This window comes from Cyprinus carpio, chromosome A3 (assembly GCF_018340385.1).
Source record: "Cyprinus carpio isolate SPL01 chromosome A3, ASM1834038v1, whole genome shotgun sequence".
NCBI classification, from domain to species: Eukaryota; Metazoa; Chordata; class Actinopteri; order Cypriniformes; family Cyprinidae; genus Cyprinus; species Cyprinus carpio.
In genome coordinates this window covers 19,189,294-19,206,113 of record NC_056574.1, presented here as the reverse complement: position 1 = coordinate 19,206,113, position 16,820 = coordinate 19,189,294, and the positions used below count along the sequence as shown (strand labels likewise).

Here is a 16,820-nt window from a genome sequence, read left to right as displayed (position 1 = left end):
TCATTCACACAGGCACCCTACTCTAATACTGTAATTATAGATTCATTAGCTGATTGTGACTGCCCTGTGGTGTACATTCAGGATACGTCTGATACATTTTGGCAAAGAGCAAGTGTAGACGTGCACAAAACTCTATTCCAAATGCACACACACGCACTCCCAGTTGTTTATTTCCTTGGCGTGCTGCTGAGTTTGGCTGGGTGAAGATTGAGTCTGTTTTTCTCTGACTCAGAACACGTTCCCAGTGTTTCATTATTAATTTAATAAGGCTGAATAAAGAAGAACTTTTCTTTGGCACTTACATTTTTTTCTGTTTCTTTGTTTTCCTCTCATTTCTAGGTGATTCTCCGTACTGCACTCCTGAACAGTATAAGGATTGTGCTGAACCTGCTCTGGGTGAGTGTATTCTTCATGCACACACACACTGGTTTCCATGTTTGATGGGGGAATTCCATAGATGTAATGGTTTTTTTATTGTGCAAAACTATACTGTACCCCACCCCTAAACCTACCCCTCACAGAAAACCATATGCACTTTTAAATTTTCAAAAAAAACTTATTCTGTATGATTTATAAGCTGTTTTTCACATGGGGACCAAAAAGGTAAAAAACAACTTGGATCACAGTCCTTGTGGGGACATTTGGTCCCCATAATGAATGGAATACCAGTACACACACTCTCCCTACACCCGTTTTTTTTTTTTTTAACTAATACATATACACATGTTAAACTGGGTCAGAACAATTCAGAATTTCATTACGTTTACTTTAATACATTACACGGTTTGTATTCCATTTTGTTTGTAAATGCTCCAGTCGGGGTTTTGTTTGTAACAGTTTAAACATTCTGGCTCGATTTAGCAAGTATAAGTTCTCAAAAAAATTATGTAAAGTTCAATATTATCCATCTCTGTAGTCCAGGGGATCTCAATCTTGGTCCTGGAGAACTCAAGCACTGCGCATTTTGTATGTTTTCCCATGGGTTTAAAAGACAATTCATATTTAATAATATTATACAATCTTATCAGATGAGAGCAAAACTTAAACTGAACTGAGCTAGATAATGAGACTGTTGGCTTCTGTAGAGCTGCTTTTTAGCTGAATCAAATCTATTTCATAATTTATGAATTTTGCAACATTAACACTTTTATTTTCCCATTTATTACAGTGCAGCTGCTTTGACACAATCTGTAATATTAAGCGCTATATAAATAAATGTGACTTGACTTGACTTCCCTGTTTGACTAATAAACTCATGATATCAATCAGATGTGATATCAATCAAACTTTCACGGTTTGATTCCAGATATGCACAAGTTTCTGTTCAGCAGACCTTTATGACTATTACTGCACTGACCCTCCAAAAAATCCAATTACATGGACAAAACTCATGAAAACGGCAGCCACTGTCCAGCTTTTATTCTCTGCTCTATATCTTCCTCCTCTGTAGCAGTGTTTTGTTCTTATGTAGCATCCTTAAAGAGAGTAAAAGGGTAAACGGCGGAACAAAAAGTAAAATAAATGTAATTGAACAAATCTGTTTGTTTGTATGTGTGCTTGTGTCTCTCTTTTACAGCAGTTGGAAGCAGTAGGCATTAGACATCAGAACGCATTATATATCATCTTCACAACCTTCACCAAATTAGACTGTATTAACTCTGCATGGAGAAAGCTTTCAAAGTATGCCTCAGTTCTCTTACAAAGTCTCCAATTGCATTTTTCTTTGCAGATCATCATTCCTCTTGACACTGAGACTCATTTATTGAACTTGAAATTCTTTTGTGAACTCGCTCAAATTAAGTCATTATTTTGGAAATATATTCAGGGAAAACAAAAACTTGAACTGTTTTGTGCACCATCCCTACCAACAGAATGCAGTCTGGCTCTCATTAACTCCCTCTCTACGTACCATCTGACAGTTTATACCAGCGGTCTGTCCCACACATAATAAGCAAGTTGGCTCCATGTTCAATAATTATCTTTTGCTAATGAGGAAATTCAAATTAGAGCACAGCTAGAACTGTACATTTTCAGACATCTCAGGTACCCAGCACATAATCCGTTTCCAAAGACTTCCATAGGTTATTAATATGTGTAATTTCAAACATTTTTATTTATTTATTTATTTTTTCAAGATAAAGCCAATAGTGTATGAAGAGGGACAGACTTCCAAACCACTGGAAAAGTTTCATTCTCTGACCTCAGTTGACAAGTAAAGGCACACCGGCACAGCACAATATGCTGAACAGCTTGTCCAAAACTTTAGCTGCTGGCTTCAAAATCCTTGACAGCTGGTTCTTATCTTTGACAAAGTGGAGAGGAAATTATCACCAACTCCAACTTTCTGTTCACAGCACCCTGAGGAGAGAAGAAAATGTATTTTCGGTTTCACCAGAACAACATGCAGATGAACACATTTAAAAATGAATGGGAGGCTATTAGAGGTATGAGAGGGAAATTGCTAAAGTAAAAAATAAATAACTAATAATAATAAAATAAAAAGAAAAAAAACTAACAAACAGAATGAGTGAGATTGGCAATGATAGAAAACACTCAGAGACAGAACAAACAACAAGAAGAATGTTAATCAAGAGATATTCAGAATGGAATAATAATGTACTGCTTACAGCACACTGTGCACTATATACTGTATACAGTATACTGCCTGCCAAAACAGTATCCAATGAGGAAATAGCAGTGTTACACAAAAACAGTAGTACTCCTAAGAAATAAGCATTGCAAATTTTGTATTGTTATTTCAGTTATTTTAATCCAGTTAACTTCAGCTATTCTATTTAAAATTTTATTTTGACAATTTAGTTGAATAATTGAGTAACTGATGACAAATAAAGCAGAATGCCAGTAAAAGAGATTTGTCTGGTCAGTTTATAATATATACAGAATATGAATTAATATTTACATATTTTTGACATTTTAATCGAAGATATGTCATAATAGCAACACTGAGTGCAAATTCAGTGATTTCACTGAATTAGCCTATATGTTTCAAAAAGCAAAGATGTCTAGAATAATAACCCCAGTAAAATAACTATTACGTTTAAAAAATAATAACTTTAGTAACAACATGCCACTCGGGGTCACTTAAGATACACTTAAGTTCACTTAAAATATGAAAACTATAATTTTATTCCACAAATCTAAAAACATTTCTGCCCACAAATCTCTCATTAACAAACAGACACACACACATTAAAAAAAAAATGATATTCAACATACAATGTCATAGATCACTAACTGAATCAGTTAACCTGACTAATTCTCACAAATGGTGATATTCAAAAGAAATGACAAAATAAAAAATAGCATAGACATTCATCAAAAGTGTTAAGATGAGATTGTACCATCTACTGTTTGGTCAAAAAAAAAAAAAAAATGGGGATGGGATGGTCAACTTACCCCTGTGCAATGTACTTTATTATTCTATAAAAAAAAAAAAATTGGAAGTTGAACATTGGAAGTTGAAGGTGTGGAATACCTTTGTGGTTTCAAGCACAGGATCTGCCAGTGGCAATGCTTGGAGAAAATGAGTTATCAGATGTGAACGGGGCTTTTAAGTTTGTACAGAATGATGGATTTAGCACAAGATTATAGCCGATTTAATAGTCTTGTGTTTGTGTTTGTGTGTGTGTGTGTGTGTTCTGTTCATTTATCTGTGAGTGTGTGCGTCAAGGAGGTTAAATCCGACTTAATTCTCCAATTAAATGATGTGACTTTAGCATCATCTCCAATGGCAGGGTTGAGAGAGGGGATGGAAGTGAGGAGAAGAATCAGAGGTGGAGATAGAAAAGGTCAGGGATGGATGAATTTAAAAATGTTTCTTTGAAAGGTCAGATTCCATCTTCAGGTCATGCATGTTATGAGCTGATTAGAAATCTGAGGAAGGCACAGCCAAGAGCAAAAGATTTCAGCCCTTGGCAACAGACAAGAGAATAGCAAATTATTCTCTTTTGTTGTTTTGTAAGATAAATACTTTTACAGTAAACACAATCAATCAGTCTTCTATTTTTCAGTAAGTTTATCTAGAAAGCACTTTGACAATAATATCCTTGCGGTTTATCAGATTCATAGTGGTGGCTTTTATCAAAATACCTCCAGTGTCTTTCCTAAAGTAATCAAAAGTGCAACATGTAATATTTTTCTAAGCCGTCAAGAGTTGACAGTAGAGATTTGAAAGTGTTCTGACAAGGCCAAGAGTTGAATTATACTTCAGTCAGTGTGTGTGTGTGTGTGTGTGTGTGTGTGTGTGTGTGTGTGTGTGAAGACACTGAAAAGACCCTCTGTGTGCAGAGAAGGATAAGACGACCTCATGTTCTTTACATTGTCAGTTGTTCTACAAGGAATGTCATACATAGAACCCAGAAATGCTGCCTGTAGAAAGAACTGACATATTCTCCCTTTCTTCCCTGTACCCTTTCCCGTCTTTCCTCGTTTCCTTTTTCTCTTTTCTTTTTCCTCTCTACTATATCCTTTCATGCTTTCTGTAGCTGCTCTGTCAGCTGTTGAAGGCACAAGCTGCATCTGCAGGAGCCCCTGTAACATGACTCGATACAACAAAGAGCTTTCCATGGTCAAGATCCCCAGTAAAACCTCTGCTCGCTACCTGGAGAAGAAGTTCAACCGATCAGAGAAGTACATCACGTGAGTACGCACCTCACATCCATGTTAAAAGTCCCTTTCCCCTCAAATACAACAAAACGGCTTTGAATTCAGCATTCAAAAGGTCTCTGAAGTATTTTTTAATATATGTTGCAACTTTTCACCACTTTCCAAACTTTTTAATTGTTGTCCTTGTAATACCTTTCACGGCTTTTAACTTTACCTCATTACTGCCACCAATTTGTAAAATTACCAGTTAATGTTCCACCTCATATCAAGATCATAGAGATATGGAGCTTGTTAATGATCACAAGCCTGCACTTTTCTAGCAGGGATGAGCTGTGGTGTTATTAGGCTTGAGAAATATTCTGAAATTAAGAATTGACTTCATTTTATTCACAAGATTTAATTAAACTGGGCAGGAGCCGCAGGTTAAATTGAAATGAAGGGAAGAGGAATTTAATGAATTGCATTTCAAGGTCACAAAACAAAGCAACTAAGTAAAACCAATAATTCAAAAAATAGTTAGAAATTTGAATATTTATTTTTTTGAGAAGTCTATAAATCTCACAAAGGCTGCACATTTTTGATGAAAAAATGCAATGAAATCAGTAATATTTTGATAAAAAAAAATCTAAATTCTGAACAGTGTGTGTGTGTGTGTGTGTGTGTGTGTAATTGTATATATATATATATATATATATATATATATATATATATATACAGTATATATATTGAACTTAAAAATCAAGTAATGCTTCTGGAAAGTGCATTATGACTGTTTGGTAATATGTTTATTCATAATTCATAATGAAAAATAAAATTAAAAATGATAAACTACACCTAAACAATTGGGTTGATTTTGAATTGTATTCTATTTTAATTTACATATTAAATTCAAATTTAAAATTTGAATTATAATTAAACTGACATTGCTGTTCCACTAGGGATGAAGCCCTGGTTGTAACACTGTTCATGAGGAAATGGACACTGGAATGTGGGAGAAAGTTTTACTTGTTTCAAAGAAACTCCCCCTGTGTGTTATTGTCCTAATTAAGGTGCGATTGAAATGATGCCTCAATTTATAGACATGCTTCTCTACAATAAAAGCAACATTAGGACACCGGGACATTTGATGTGGCTCTTAGACATATTTATTTCTCCTCTAGACATTTTGCTGAACACGTTTGCTTTGTGTCAGGAAGATTCAGGGAGTGACAGATATCACATCCTCTCCATTCATTAGTTCATTGCCATAGCCATAAGCTTGTGATTGATGTGCCTGAGACATGGAGCTATTGGGAATACTGACTCTCTCTCTCTCTCTCTTTCTCTCTCTCTCTCTCTCTCTCTCTCACCACACACACACACACACACACACACACACACACACACACACACACACACACACACACACACACACACACACACACACACACACAGATGTTGCTCAAGTGCAGAGTCAATTAAATCAGCATAAAGCAGACAGCATATCATCACTCTGGTGTCCCACTAGAGCGATAAGCTTCTCTAGACTGCTTCATTTTATGATAACAGAAAAAAAACTTGTTTACGTTAACTCCTCCACACATGCACGCAAATTATCAGTCATGCCAAGATCATTCATCTCTGCAGCATAATAGAGGAGCAATGAATGGTTGAGATAATGCTAGTGTAATTGTTGTCAGGATTTGGAGGTTATTGTTATATTGTTGGTAAATATTTCCTTAACTGGAGGTCCCATCCTAAGCATCCACAAAATTCTATTGGTCATTTGGTTGTTATTTCTGTTGCATCACACTGGGTAGCTCTGCCTACAGTGAAATCTCATTGGTTTAAAATCCTGCTCCACTTAATATTAAACATCAAAAATCTTCCAGTTGGCTGTGTCAGTCAACATATTTGTTTCTGGTGTGAAACGATGAGTTACTTGCAGGAAACTTGTTTTCTGGTTTTGCCATGAATCAAAATGTAACTTCAAAACATCACTCTTTGTGTTCTGTTGATGCAGGGACAATATCCTAGTTCTGGATGTGTTCTTTGAGGCTCTGAATTATGAGACCATAGAGCAGAAGAAAGCATACGAGGTGGCGGGTCTACTAGGTATCACAGCACACTGCATTATGAATACTGTCTTTCATCTTTTTTTTCTCTCTGTTCCTCTAAATCATAAATATATTTATGTTGCAGGTGATATTGGTGGTCAGATGGGCTTGTTTATTGGTGCAAGTATCCTGACCATACTGGAGCTTTTTGATTATGCATATGAGGTATGGGTTATTATTGAACTGTGAAGAAAATTGAGAAAATATACAACAAATTAATTAATTATTTTCGCAGTTATGTAACATAATTCTCTATTACATTAGTGTTTATAAATCTTTATTTTAAAATTTGTTGTGATCACAACATTGCAGCATCTACCAAACTTTGGGGTCAGTAAGATTTTATGTTAATTTTATTTATACATTTATATTCAGCATTAAATTAATCAAAAGGGAAAGTATAAAGACATGTATAATGTTACAAAAGATTTCTATTTCAAGTAAATGCTGTTATTGTTCATCAAAGAATCCTAAAAATAAATAAAATGTTTCACAGTACTGCACAATTGTTTTCATTATATTTTTTGATTTCTGAAGGTAAGGAAAGACTGCTGAAAATTCTGCTTTGCATCACAGGAATAAGTTGCATTTAAAAATATATTCAAATAGAAAACAGTTATTTTAATTTTAATAATATTTCATAATATTATTATTTTTACTGTGTTTTGAGCAATTAAATGCAGCTTAGTGCAAGGTACTTTTTTCAAAAACATGAAAACATCTTAGCGACCCCTAACTTTTGAATGGTGGTGTACAAAATGAGTCTGCATCACTAAAAATGTCAAAAAAATGTGTGATTTGTTTCCCCCCAAATATTTTAATCTTGCTTTATTATTGCTTGCTTTATTAGACATACTGTATTCTGCATATGTGATTAACATTCCTACCAGTTACATACCATTGGCAAGTTATATATATATATATTTACTTGCCATAGCCAGTTTTTACATGCATTTGTCGAGTGATAATTCTGGACTCCGTCTGACACACAAACACTCTGTTCAGTGTCCAGACTCAGAGGCACAGGAGACACTTTACACACTGTAATAAACACACTCTGATAAATGCACATGTATTCAGAGAAACACACACACAGAGAGGGGGAGAGAGAGAGAGAGAGAGATTACCCTAGACTGTTGAAATCTTCACTCTGTCTGTAGTGTAGAATGAATGACACTCTGATGGAAAGTTTCATCACAATGAGCCTTCATTAATTCTAAATTGCTGCTGGTCTCTTTGCTTTATGGACAGCAGCCAGCACAGGCCCTTATACCACTCATACCTTCGGGGGCACACACACACACACACACACACACACACACACACACACACACACACACACACACACACACTCTCTTTTTGCACTCTGTCCTGTCCAGTGTTAATGCATTTCTGATGCAAGATCGCTTTAAATGGACAGACTTCATCTTAAAATTATTTTCTGAAACTTAAGCATCTCTGGATTTTAAGCTTTTTGGCAGCTGTTAACAAAGCACATAAAAACAAAAGAAACACTAAAGCATTTAGCTTCACTGGAAATGCAGAACTATACATATTCATGACACTATTGCATTTGTATTCTGCCTTCTGTCAACCTTTTACATTTTGGCTTTCTACTACTCTCTAAGCTCACATACTGTATTTTACAGCCAAATTCCCAATAAAACTGTTTTCATTGATATATTTTTCTGTTTCTGCTGTCAGACAACAGGATGAATATGAAATAGTGACTGAAAAATGGCCCATTAAGACTACATAACCAGCTCCCCCTTTCCAAGCTGTTAATCTTCACTAAAATCCTGATTTATAATCAAAATGTCATCCAAATCAAATGCACATGAATACAATGGCTGTGCTTTTTCAGCTATATTTACATGTAAAATTATCACTCAGATTAGAAGCTACAGAATATATCTACAATATTTTAACTGAATGCGCTGCACCTGAACCAATCACTGAACAGAGCAGACACAAAGAGAGGACCTTGCGTGGCAGTACCGACGAGTTTATCCAAGAAGTCATTCTAAATTGGCATGAAAAGTCACAAAATCTAGCAACTGAGTCACTAAGTTGGCAACACTGTTGACATCACCATCAAGAAGTTCAGTTTGTTTTGATTTATTAAAGTTCTCAGACTGTTTCATTAGCTCCAACTTTAAAGAAAATTACATTCCTGTGGCATTTGAGACGGGTGACGCTGAGATAATTTGTTCATTGCCAACATGGGGATCTGCAGAGCCATTTTTTTAAACTGAAAGCTAGACCAAAATGTGTGATTTTCCCAATCCAAATCCCCATTTTCAATTCCTATGTGATTTTCTGATCCTGTGATCCCTCGGTGGTCAGTGCCCTGGGCTGCAACCCATGTCGTTGATTTGATTATCGCAGCGCTGGCAAAGATTGATCTTTTCAAAGCTGTTCTGAGGACAGCAGTTTGAGACCTGATTTGGCAGTGAATGAGATGGTGGTTTGTGATGTGTGCTGGCAGGTGGTGAAGGAGAGACTGCTGGACCTGCTGAACCGAGAGGAGGAGGAAGAGAGTCGTGGAGAGGATGTGGTAAAAAATAAGTGCCTGCTAAGTTTCAAATCATTTATTTAGATATCACGAACCCAGTGCGTGGAATGACTGTGTTGTGCCTCAGGCGTGCAGTTTTAAGAACATCTGTGTTTTTTCTCAGAGTACCTGTGATCCGGTGGTAAACCACTCAGAATCGATTAGCCACACGGTCAGCGTTCCCCTCCAGACCACCCTGGGCACCCTAGAGGAGATTGCCTGCTGAGCACCGTAACCCCTCCACAGCAACAGAGGGAGCCGGGCCACTCCACTCCAATGGGTGAAGGACAGAATAAAACGAGGGAAAAGTCTCTGTTGCTTTTTCTCAACATGTCATCATTTGGCACAAACATGAGAACTAGAAGCCAATGAGTTTCTCGAGGAACATGAGGACCAAACACCATCTGTTTGTTCTGGACTCATGAAGGAAAGCAGAAGCTTGTGAACCTGTCGGGACAGTCACTTGTAAAAATAAGACAAACATGAAAACACGAGCATGTGAGGAACTGCAGATGCGCACAGCCTCGGCATGTTCTCGCGTTCTCTCTTTCTCTCTCTGCCAAGACGCCATTTGGAAGTCTACTGCCAAAACACTGTAAATTATTAACAGAGAAAATGTTGCGAAGCTGTTCTAACTGTGCATGTGTCAGTTTCATGCGTTACAATACAGTTTCCTCAAACTTTTCATCCTCTCTCATGTGTGGAGACAATTTTTTCTTCTTGTGCTGTTTGTTTGCTATGTGGCTTCTTGATGTATCAGGGATGCTTCATAAAACTGAGAACCCATTTCTTCTTTCCTTTTTATTTTTCTATCCTTCATAGAAAAGCCAAATGGGTCACGGTACAATGGCAGCCATTATGAGCCCATTGTGTATGTGAATGGCTCTTCTACATGCTTTCTGGATCCCATTTGAAAAATGAAGAACAAAGAGAGTACAGAAAATAAGTGTTTTTGTTGCATAAGAATATAGTGATGCAACTAGTGGTGTTCATTTTGTTTGTCATTTTGAGGTGTTCATTTGTCATTTAAAGCTGGTATTAGAAAGCTGATATGATCTTTCATGCTTTTAATTCAGAGTTGAGGGATACATCAGCACTTTTCAGAGAATCATAATTCCACTTTCCCAACTATCATAAGTGGGATACGTTTAAACATATAAAGGATTTAGAGGAGTTTATGGTGGTTTATTATGTGAGTGGTCGCTGCACTGTTGTCTATGTCTTATCTCATCTCCTCATTTCAGAGCTCTTCATCTATGCTGGGGTTAATTAATGCTGTAATTGTCATATGTTGTCTGATATTTACTATGTTCCCACAATGTTGTTTGATGATGGATGATATACAGCTCAAAGCTGTGATTATGTTCCTTTTTGCTCTCAAACTAAATATGAGGTTCTCGTATCACTATAACATCAGTATGAATGAAACCTGTACAACATGTACAGTGTTTCAGCCTAAATTCATTAACTGATGCCAAATCATTTGTGCTGAAAATAATGAAAGAAGGGTCAGTTCTGGGTGATGAGAGTGAGCTTGATTGCATTTCTCAATTTAACACCCTTCGATATTCAATTTAAGAATATTGACCGGCACAAAATTCACTCACAACATGAAAAGCAAGAATCAGAGCTTGTGTATTAAAATAGTAGGTGACACTTTTGAACAAATTGTTCTGGGACACGAAGGCCGCTGGTGACAAGTAACACCAGAAATTTGTTGCAAAGCTCCTAGAATCTACATATAAAAAAAGGTATTTAATCTGGTTTAATAAGCCCAGGCTTTCACATGTGTCCTAGGGCCCCTTTGTCAAATCAGATTTGAGCTTAGAGGCAGTATGCAAATATCTTTTATAAATATTCAAGCTCAGAGATTTTTCTTAGAGGATTGTTAGTAGTTATTATTTTCATGCCCCCTTCTGGAGCAACAGTATTAAGAGGCGTGATTTGCGCCTATGTCATAATGCGGAATTTATTAAACAATAACATTAAGAGTGAAAACATTATAATTTCGCCACAAGGAATAGAATAATGAATGTGTGCTATGGATTGTTTGTGGCATGTGAGAGAGCCATGTGATTGTGTTAATACAGACACATGTTTCTTAATGTGTGTTATATTTTATTCTATAAATATAGTAGGTTAAAAAAAAATGCAAATATCCAGTCTGAACACTTTTCTGATTTGCAAAGTATCTGTGACTGAATGTAAATGGTTTTAGTTGTTTTATTTGCAATTCAATTTGATAATCAAATGTAATGGGCTGTAGAGGATGAATGTCTTATCCTTATTTGCCCTAAAATGTGATGATTTATTCTAAATATGTCAAAGATCAAGCTGTAAACCTTTAGGTTTCAAGCACACGCAGAGAAAAAAAAAATCGAACATGTACACAAACGCAGAAACCCACAGCATCTGTCCATACACAACAGTAAACAAAGAATTTACTCATAATGTTAAACAGTAATTTTAGTAAACTCTTTCTTGCCATGTGGACAAACACCAAAGGGGTGTCACATCACCTTTGCTATTTTCTCATTAGGAGAAACCTGAGGGGTTGATGGTTTCTATCTCCAATGTATAATTGCTCCAGTACCTCAGACCTTAGAGATGAAAACAATAAAGGCTAAATGGATTACAGCACCTGTGTCTTTGCCTCTGTCTATCTAACTGTCTATCTATCTACAACCATATATATATATATATATATATAATTTTATTTATTTTTTGTTTGTTCATCATAAGGCTATTTCAGGACCACTTTCGCAACGATATCCACTGTTTCTAATCTAATTTGATTGAAATGTTTTTCTTGTTGTCCCATTATAATTTCTAGTTACTCGAGTACACTGTTGCTCTTTTTTAATGCCTGTGTGCGTGAGCGCGGGCGAAGGCTACGAATGTCTGCCTAGGTTGTCAGAAACAAATAGAGAAATACAATTTTGACAGCATGTGATTATTCATGCCTCTACACAGTAAGGAAGAAACAGAGAAGCGAAGATGCAAGAAACTCAATTTCATTTAACAAAAACAAGTTCATTTTTACCACCCTTATAAACAGAGATACACATAAACAAACATCGCAAAGAACAAAAGAGCTGCCTTTGAGCTCTGAGTGCGGGGACTCTGCTGTGCCATTTACTTCTAAGAAAAACAAGCTAGCAGCTATAATCAACTTAATTGTTACAACTACATACATTGTGCAGAAGTTAAGAGTCACAAAGCTTTCACGTTGCATAAGATGTTGCTATTCATTGTCATCCTTTCCACATTAATTGTTTAAAAAATAAATATTTGTTTACGGATTTATGAATGTAAATGTTACCTTGATGTCGTGATTGTTGTCACAGGGTAAATTTTTTTTAATTTTTATTAATATTATTTAATATACAGGTGCATTTCAATAAATCAGAATGTCGTGGAAAAGTTCATTTCAGTAATTCAACTCAAATTGTGAAACTTGCGTATTAAATAAATTCAATGCACACCGACTGAAGTAGTTTAAGTCTTTGGTTCTTTTAGTTGTGATGATTTTGGCTCACATTTAACAAAAACCCACCAATTCACTATCTCAACAAATTAGAATACTTCATAAGACCAATAAAAAATATACAAAAAAAAAAAAATAGTGATTTGTTGGCCTTCTGTAAAGTATGTTAATTTAAAGTACATGTACTCAATACTTGGTAGGGGCTCATTTTGCTTTAATTACTGCCTCAGTTCGGCGTGACATGGAGGTGATCAGTTTGTGGCACTGTTGAGGTGGTATGGAAGCCCAGGTTTCTTTGACAGTGGCCTTCAGCTCATCAGCATTTTTTGCTTTCTTGTTTCTCATTTTCCTCTTGACAATACCCCATAGATTCTCTATTGGGTTCAGGTCTGGTGAGTTTGCTGGCCAGCCAAGCACACCAACACCATGTTCATTTAACCAACTTTTGGTGCTTTTGGCAGTGTGGGCAGGTGCCAAATCCTGCTGGAAAATGAAATCAGCATCTTCAAAAAGCTAGTCAGCAGAAGGAAGCATGAAGTGCTCCAGATGACATTGTACCCCAAATCATCACAGACTGTGGAAACTTAACACATTCGACTATTCTTCTGGAAAATGAAATCAGCATGGATTTTTGATCTTGGTTTCCAAATGAAATACAAAACTTGCTCTCATCTGAAAAGAGGGCTTTGGACCACTGGGCAACAGTCCAGTTCTTCTTCTCCTTAGCCTACGTAAGACGCCTCTGACGTTGTCTGTGGTTCAGAAGTGGCTTAACAAGAGGAATACTACAACTGTAGCCAAATTCCTTGACACGTCTGTGTGTGGTGGCTCTTGATGCCTTGACCCCAGCCTCAGTCCATTCCTTGTGAAGTTCACTCAAATTCTTGAAACGATTTTGTTTGTTTGTTTGTTTGACAATCCTCATAAGGCTGTGGTTCTCTCGGTTGGTTGTGCAGCTTTTTCTTACACACTTTTTCCTTCCACTCAACTTTCTGTTAACATGCTTCGATACAGCACTCCGTGAACAGACAGCTTTTTTGGCAATGAATGTTTGTGGCTTACCCTCCTTGTGAAGGGTGTCAATGATTTTCTTCTGGACAACTGTGAGATCAGCAGTCTTCCCCATGATTGTGTACCCTACGGAACCAAACTGAGAGACCATTTTGAAGGCTCAGGAAACGTTTGCAGGTGTTTTGAGTCGATTAGCTGATTGGCATGTCACCATATTCTAATTTGATGAGATAGTGAATTTGGTGGGTTTTTGTTAAATGTGAGCCAAAATCGTCACAATTAAAAAAAACAAAGACTTAAACTACTTCAGTCTGTGTGCATTGAATTTATTTAATACACAAGTTTCACAATTTGAGTTTAATTACTGAAATAAATGAACTTTTTCACAACATTCTAATTTATTGAGATGCACCTGTATTAGCTGCAAGATTAGGTACAGTATGATGACACCATTTTTTAGACCATAGATGGCACAACACATTTAATGAATGGCTATGTTCTTCTTGCCATTTCATCTAAATATCAACATTTGTGAGATTTAGTCAGATAAAATGGTTTAGAGGTTAATCTAATTTTGTGTATTTGGAAAATAATAATCTATATGTTATAGTATATGATATACTATATTATGTTGAATATCAAAGGTTTTTGTGTCTATTTTTAATTATATATATTTAAGTGAAAAGGTAAAAATAGACCATTGGGGTAAGATGCCATATCTTCAATAAAATAAAATAAAAAACGGCAATTAAATATTGAGATATTCATATACTTTTATTATCATGGAATAAATGTACTATCTTTTACTTGGCTTCTGCCTTGACTGTCATCAATTATTAAATTATTCTGTTTTATTTAAATGGTCAAAATAATTTTAAATAGAGTATCTGATTTAGTATTTTATATTAATGACATTTTAATATATAAATATCCCCACTGCAGAGTAGAACAGGATATTATGAAATGATTGACTAATACTGTATGTGCTCGAGCAGCACGAAATAGTGTTTTTTTTTTTTTTTTTTTTTTTTTTTTTTTTTTTTTTTTAACTGCAGTTTTATTGTAGTGATTTCCCACAATGATTCAGACGACTGCGTTTTCACACACAAATGTAACTTTAAGATTTCAGGTGTGAGACTGACAGGATATCCCTAGTAAAATTTAGTTTAAGATCACATTTATTTACAACATTTAAGCCCAGTTTCAAACTGCTTATCTGGCAGAAATTGTTTTCATTGTAATGTCATCTACTGTATGTCAGGTTTTAACTGTATGTTGGACCCATCAGACCCTTCCATCACAAAAGTAATAAGAAATTCTGAAAGAATTTGTAAAACAGAACATTATTCCCCCACCCAAATACTAGGATATGTTTTGTAAATCATAAGAAGCAGTTATGTTGAGGTCAAGTCATATGTAATCACTGTTTACTGCCTCTGAGAGGCCACTGGCTAATTGAAAGGCGTACAGTATACCCTGATGATAAGGGCGCTGCACTGTGAAAACAACGAGGCCTGGGGAAATCAATGCCATTTCATACAGCTGCCCAACAGCTCTAATGATGAACGTGGCATTGGTGTCAGCCATTTGGACCCGCAATGCTCCTTTCTCCACGCTGACAAATAATAATCTCAGCATGAGGCATTCACAGCAATTCCCACAGGCTTCTCTGAACCTGTTTCCCCTTAGGAGCCTTAGTCCCCTTAAAGAATTTCAGGTTAAAAATAAAAAGCTTTGATCAATGAAAATTATCATCCTTAAGAGGTTGTGACCTAGCTTATTGACTAATCACCACATAATAAAACTAGGTGGATGGGTTGAGTTGAAATTAGTTTATAATAATGAAACAGAAAATGTTGCCATAGAAAATGGTGAGCCATGGCTTTAATTGTTTTTATTGGTTACATTAACACAAAATTTGGCAAAATTTTGTAGGCAAAGTGGTCAATTGTCCTTGTATTTGAATTTGCATGTTAAAAATAAAACTAAATGGGGAAATTTTGACAAGATTTGTCCCTCACACAAATTCACAACCATGTGGATTCCTGTTGATTCGTAGAATTTTGACTATACAAAGGTAAATTGGCAAAAAGTTCACTAGTTGTAGTGTAGCGATGTAGGAAGCACAGCTCACAGGTTGCTTTTTTGTTGATCAAGGGCCAATTTGAACTTGTTGCATAATTTGCGTTGAGGAATGTTTCATCCTCGTAAGACTGGATTTTACCAAGCAATGGTAAATGTGTCAGACTCTGCCCCTGAAGTGTCGGTAACTGACAGGACAGGAGGTTGTTTGCTTTTTCCAACTTAGGTACAAGTTGGTTTGGTCTGGTACACTATTCAGCTGCACACAGATGTTGTCAATAGAGTTTTACTTGTAATTACCTAGACAAATCTTTCAGATGGACAGCGAAATTCTCAATCATCAATATACATTTATGCATTTAGCAGACGCTTTTATCCAAAGAAACTTACAGTGCATTCAGGCTATATATAAATATATATATATATATATATATATATATATATATATATATATATATATATATATATTTTATATCAGTATGTGTGTTCCCTGGGAATTGAACCCATGACCTTTGCGCTGCTAACGCAATGCTCTACCACTGAGCCACAAATATATATTTGTTGTTGTTGTGCTATTTTTCAGTATCAGTGGTGCATAATTGAACATGCCAGCCAGGCGTGTAATGTCATCTCTGTCATGTTGAAAATATGTCTGGAACATTTAAAGCCTCAAATATGTGATTTATTCAATATCATTCTTTAGGAATTTGATGACATAAAGGCAATCTGTAAAATAAAATATGGTGTCTGTATAAGCCCCCTGAGGCTAAACAATAGGTATATGCAGGCAGAAGATGTTCTGCAAAAGGTAAAAAAGGTAATTTATCTAAATCCTTAAAAGATGACACAAAGCTTTTATTTTCCTGCTCATCTAACATGTATAGAATATTAATTTCAGCTAAGAGTGTTCGCAAATCACCCTTTAACTATTCAGCACACATTTCCAGTTTGATATGTGATATAT

General features: G+C 35.8%; 1 protein-coding gene across 4 annotated transcripts in view; it reads left to right on the top strand.

Annotated features, from left to right (window-relative positions):
* asic2 (acid-sensing (proton-gated) ion channel 2) overlaps positions 1-11,913 on the top strand; it is a 345,666-nt gene extending 333,753 nt beyond the window's left edge. For all 4 annotated transcript variants that reach the window (XM_042721763.1, XM_042721756.1, XM_042721750.1 and 1 more), the window contains 6 exons: positions 340-396; positions 4,506-4,659; positions 6,629-6,720; positions 6,808-6,887; positions 9,211-9,279; positions 9,401-11,913. In XM_042721763.1, coding sequence (XP_042577697.1) covers positions 340-396; positions 4,506-4,659; positions 6,629-6,720; positions 6,808-6,887; positions 9,211-9,279; positions 9,401-9,502 — 554 coding nt within the window. In that variant the 3' untranslated portion in view covers positions 9,503-11,913. The remainder of the gene's footprint in view (positions 1-339; positions 397-4,505; positions 4,660-6,628; positions 6,721-6,807; positions 6,888-9,210; positions 9,280-9,400) is intronic.
* Positions 11,914-16,820: the final 4,907 nt, after the last annotated feature.